Below are 5,000 nucleotides of genomic sequence, written 5' to 3'. Positions count from 1 at the left end.
GATGTAAATATGTTTTGCATAGATAGACAGACAGACAGATAGACAGACAGACAGACGAACGGACAGACAGATAGATAGACAGACAGATAGATAGACAGACGGACGGATGGATGGATAGATAGATAGATAGATAGATAGAATTAATAATACTCAAATGTGTGTGTGTGTGTGTGTAGTGAATCAGAGTCTCAGAGTTCACCAGCTCATTGCTCGACTCCTGCACGTCCTTCACATCCCAGCAACCCTCGCTCCAGCACACGCAAGAAAACACCGAGCCGGCGCAGGTACACACACACACACACACACACGCGCTCATGATAGAGCAGACTGGCACTCACTGATCTCTGTGTCCTGCAGGATTATTGAGTCCAGTGACTCTGAGAATGAGCAGACAACTCCTGCAGCCGCCACACACACACCTAGAGGACAGCGGCAGCAGCACAGGTGTGTACACACACACACACACACACACACACACACTCCAAAACACATTGACGGTGATGAGTATTGCCGCTTGCTTTAATATGCACAGCGTTATCTGCTGTAGCCGACATCTTCCAGTGCACTCACATCCAGAAAACCGTGTGTGTGTTGTGTGCGCTCACATGCACAGGATTACACATGTATGTGTGTATGCTGACGTGTGTGTGTGTGTTTGTCCTCAGGTCTATCCGTGTGTCCAGCGGGTCTGAGCCGGAGGTGGACAGCACATCTCCTGCAGCACACACACGCCGCTCCACACCCACCAGCACACACACACGCACCACCAAGAGGTGAGTGTCTGTGTGAGAGTGTGTGTGTGTGTGTGTATATAGTTATGCATGCCTGATCCAGACTGATGAACTCTGTGTGCGTGTGTGTGTGTGTGGTGTGTGTGTGTTTCAGGTCTAAATGGCTGGATGCATCGGGGATTCAGGATAACTGGAGTGATGAGGACTCTCTGTTCCACACTTCTACAGGTACACACACACACACACACACACGGACGTTTGACGCTCATAATGTGTGGAACTCCTGCTCTTTGGGCTCTCTAAGGAGTTTCAGACACTTCTGAGCATCAGCTTACAGCGTATCACAGACATGTGAGATAAACCAAACACACACAGTGTTGACACATCATGTGCTGATCATTCACCATCGTGTGTGTGTGTGTGTGTGTGTGTGTGTGTGTGTGTGTGTGTGTGTTTCAGCTCCAGCTAAAAAGTACACCAGGAAGGTGAGTGTGTGTCCTGAGGTTTCATTTGTACAGTACAGTCTGCTGCTGGTGTTCCCTGTTGGGATTAAGAGGTGAAATGTGTGTGTGTGTGTGTGTGTGTGTGTGTGTGTGTGTGTGTGTGTGTGTGTGTGTGTGTGTGTGTGTGTGTGTGTGTGTGTGTGTGTGTGTGTGTGTGTGTGTCAGATGTGGTCCGTGCAGGAGTCGGAGTGGCTGAAGCAGGGTGTGGTCCGCTATGGTGTGGGACACTGGGAGAGGATCCGCTCCTCCTTCCCCTTCGCCGGACGCACCGCTGTCAACCTGAAGGACCGCTGGAGGACCATGGTCAAGCTCAAGATGGTCTGATGTGTGTGTTTGCGAGCGAGCGTGCGTGCGTGCGTGTGTGTGTGTGTGTATGTTTCAGCACAATCATGAAGTTTTAGACTGATGTTTTATAACAGTTCTGTTCATATTAAATGTTTCTGATGTTTGTGCAGCTGCTGGGCTTATTCTTACACACACACTCACACACACACACACACACACACACACACACACACACACACACTTGAAAATGCAGGGATTGATCTGTTTCCAGACACTATGTGTGTGTGTGAGACCTGTAGGATTCTGAGGAGCATGTGTGAAGCTCAGAGTGGGCGGAGCAACACATTAATGGTTGATATTCAAAAAGGGGCGGGGCTACACATGCCTGGCTGCATCAAGCGTCCTGCTCCTGCCCTCCCACAGGAAGCTGATCCAGAAGAGACTGGAGCTGCAGTTCCTCATCTGGCCACTGGGGGCTGCTCCAACACACAGCACATGTCCATTGAGGCCACTGTTAAAATGGCCGACTCTACAGCGGAATAACAGTGTTTACAGGCTGCTACAGAGGAAGGTTTTGCTGTCTATAGCTGATATTACTCTTCATCAGAGCTGTGAGGAGGTGCATTTTATTATAACTCGTCCTGTTTTGTTTATATTAAGCTTTTAAATTTAGCATAATAAGGGTGTGGCCACTTGAGTGACAGCTTGGTCTCGCTGTTCGCCGTCACCTCAGCTGATTCCGGCTGATTGGCTGCTGAACTGGGCATATTCATCGTATTTCTGTGTTGTTGTATGTGGCTGTACACAGTCAGTCGCCATCTGGGATTATTTCCTGCGATCATCAGATGGTATGGCATGCTGTGTGCACTTAATTGTGCTCACAAACCACTCACATGTCCTCCATACCCCAGGTGAGTGAAGTTCTCATATGCTTTAATCTATACATGTATTTGTTCTGCTTTGGATGATGTATTGAAGTGGTTCACGTCTCCAGTTATCGCTAATTCACACGTTCATAAAATAAATGTCCTTTATCACACGTCTGTGTGTGCATACTGCAGACACTATTATCACTATAATGGTAATTCGGCAACAGATTGTGCCGCTCTACTGATAGATAACTACATTATAATGTGTTTATTTGAAAGCTTAGGTGTTTAGGCTTGTGTGAATCAGAATTTTCAGTCACGATAGTCTTAAAAAGGTCTTTAAAAGTCTTACATTTGACTGATTTAATGCTAATCGGAGATATAACGGTACTGAATCTGTCAGAAGTCATTGAAAGTGAAGTGATTTCAGCAAGTGTTCTGTGATTTCAACATCAGTCCTGTAAGAGCCATAATGTCCAGCTGTTATCAAATAACCCTCAATAAACTCCCCACTGGAAGGGTTTCAGGGCAGGTATGATAGATACAACTCGAGCCACTTTGAACTTCTATTGCGTGCACATACACACTCCTCCACCAACTCGGCAGCCTGAGTACTCGTATAGTCCGTCACACTACAATCTGCACTCTTACGTCCCCAAGATCCCTCATTCTGTCTGATGTATGAGCTGTACGTGTTCACCATGGAGACCAAAAGCATCAACACACATGCTCAACATGTAGTGCTATCGCTATACCTGTGGGGACATTTGGTCCCCATAACGATAGGAACACAAGGCACACAGATACAGATAGCACAGCTTGTGTTTGATTTAATTACATTTTTACAAAGAACAATCAGATTTTGCAACTCTTACAGTGTTTTCTGCAGATTTCCAGAGGACAGACACTAAACATCATCGAGTGTATCAGTTGTAAACTCGTATCAGTCATATTTAATCAACAATCATGTGCTGGTTCATTAATCAACACTAATTAAAGATCTTAAAACACTCTGACTTCTGATTTAATCTTCAAATCCTCAAGATTGTGATAATTTTAAACTCATTTTGACATTTGCCTTCACTAAATTAGTTTGAAACATTAAACAGACGTGTGTGTGTGTGTGTATGATATGCTTTACAGTCACTATAGTACAGTTTATTGTAAACACAAACACTGCTTCTCTTCATCAAACAGAGTTATTTCAGTTTCAATCATGTCTGTCTTCAGTGAACTACAGAATAAACACACTGAGAGGATGAAGAAGTGAACATGACGAGCAGATTCAGTGGATCTGGGGCCTGTTCCATGATGCTGGCTCAACAAACTCTGGATTACAGGATTACTATCGAGTTTACTAAACCAATCCAGTGCAGACAGGCTTTGTTGGTACCATGAACTGAATCTTAACTCTGGCTTTGATCCTGAACTGGACTGAGGTGGATCAGAGGCCTCACAACTATGCAGTGATCTTTAATTTGGAGAAAGAGAAACTGAGGTGAGAAACTTTAAAAAGTAATGCTTGTTGACTCTTGGTTTGTGATATCCGATCTTGAACACATCTAGAACATAACCAAACCATAACCTAAATTTATCCAGATGATAGTCTGAACATATCTAGAACCTAACTTCAACATAAGTTTACCATAACCAGAACATATCCTGACCAAAATCCTGAATATAACAAGCATAAATTTAACAAAACTAGACCATAACCTGAATATATCCAGACTATAAGTAGAATATATCCAGAACATGAACAAATCCAGAAAATAACCTGAACATATCCTGTACATAACCTGAATATAACAAGCATAAAGTTAACAAAACCTGAATGTATCCAGACCATAACCAGAATATATATCCATAACATGACATAAACATATCCTGACTATAACTCAAACATAAATGTTACATAATCTGAATATATCCAGATCATAATCAGAACATGTCCAGAACAAAACATCTACATACTCAGAACATAGCATTAACATATCCTGAACATAACCTGACTTTAATTTGAACATAAATTTAACGTAACCAGAATACATCCAAAACATAACGTGCATAACCAGAACATAACCTGACTAAACTTGAACATAAATGAGTTATTACCTGAATATATCCAGAACTTAACCAGAATATATCCAGAACATAACCTGAATAAATCCAGAACATAACCTGGACATATCCAGAACATAACCTGAATATATTCAGAACATAACAAGAATATATCCAGAACATAACCTGAATATGTCCAGAACATAACCTGAATATATTCAGAACATAACAAGAATATATCCAGAACATAACCTGAATATGTCCAGAACATAACAAGAATATGTCCAGAACATAACCTGAATATGTCCAGAACATAACCTGAATTTATGTCCAGAACATAACCTGGATATATCCAGAACATAACTTGAATATATCCTGAACATAACATAAACATAAAAAACATCCAGAATAAACCTCAGCATATCCAGAACACAAACCGACGTGGGTCATATGTTGTGACAGACTGATTAAAGCTGATCTATCTTCATGGTACCTAAAGCCTGAATTGATGCAGAACGCCAAGTAAACTGAAAGTTAACAGGCTAAGCAGC

General features: G+C 42.5%; 3 protein-coding genes across 21 annotated transcripts in view; 2 read left to right on the top strand and 1 right to left on the bottom strand.

Annotated features, from left to right (window-relative positions):
• terf2 (telomeric repeat binding factor 2) overlaps positions 1-1,688 on the top strand; it is a 23,085-nt gene extending 21,397 nt beyond the window's left edge. For 14 of the 18 annotated variants that reach the window (XR_015481770.1, XR_015481769.1, XR_015481771.1 and 11 more), the window contains 6 exons: positions 177-284; positions 358-444; positions 666-773; positions 886-959; positions 1,191-1,216; positions 1,400-1,688. Coding sequence is in view for 14 of the 18 variants with exons in the window: in NM_173243.2 (NP_775350.2) it covers positions 177-284; positions 358-444; positions 666-773; positions 886-959; positions 1,191-1,216; positions 1,400-1,558 (562 nt within the window). In the remaining 4 variants the exon portion in view is untranslated. The remainder of the gene's footprint in view (positions 1-176; positions 285-357; positions 445-665; positions 774-885; positions 960-1,190; positions 1,217-1,399) is intronic. The other 4 variants (XR_015481768.1, XM_087246021.1, XM_087246020.1 and 1 more) reach the window with 1 other exon arrangement.
• LOC148682569 (uncharacterized) overlaps positions 1-5,000 on the top strand; it is a 1,090,975-nt gene that overhangs the window by 483,679 nt on the left and 602,296 nt on the right. The window lies entirely within an intron of this gene.
• Positions 3,202-5,000, bottom strand: part of LOC137491492 (ras-related protein Rab-19) — a 7,247-nt gene continuing 5,448 nt past the window's right edge. The window contains exon 5 of the transcript XR_015484249.1: positions 3,202-4,503. The gene's annotated coding sequence lies outside the window, so the exon portion shown is untranslated. The remainder of the gene's footprint in view (positions 4,504-5,000) is intronic.

Source organism: Danio rerio, chromosome 4 (assembly GCF_052040795.2).
Source record: "Danio rerio strain M-AB ecotype USA chromosome 4, GRCz13ab, whole genome shotgun sequence".
NCBI lineage: Eukaryota > Metazoa > Chordata > Actinopteri > Cypriniformes > Danionidae > Danio > Danio rerio.
The sequence above is the reverse complement of the archived record's forward strand: the minus strand, read 5'-3'. Positions and strand labels throughout refer to the sequence as shown.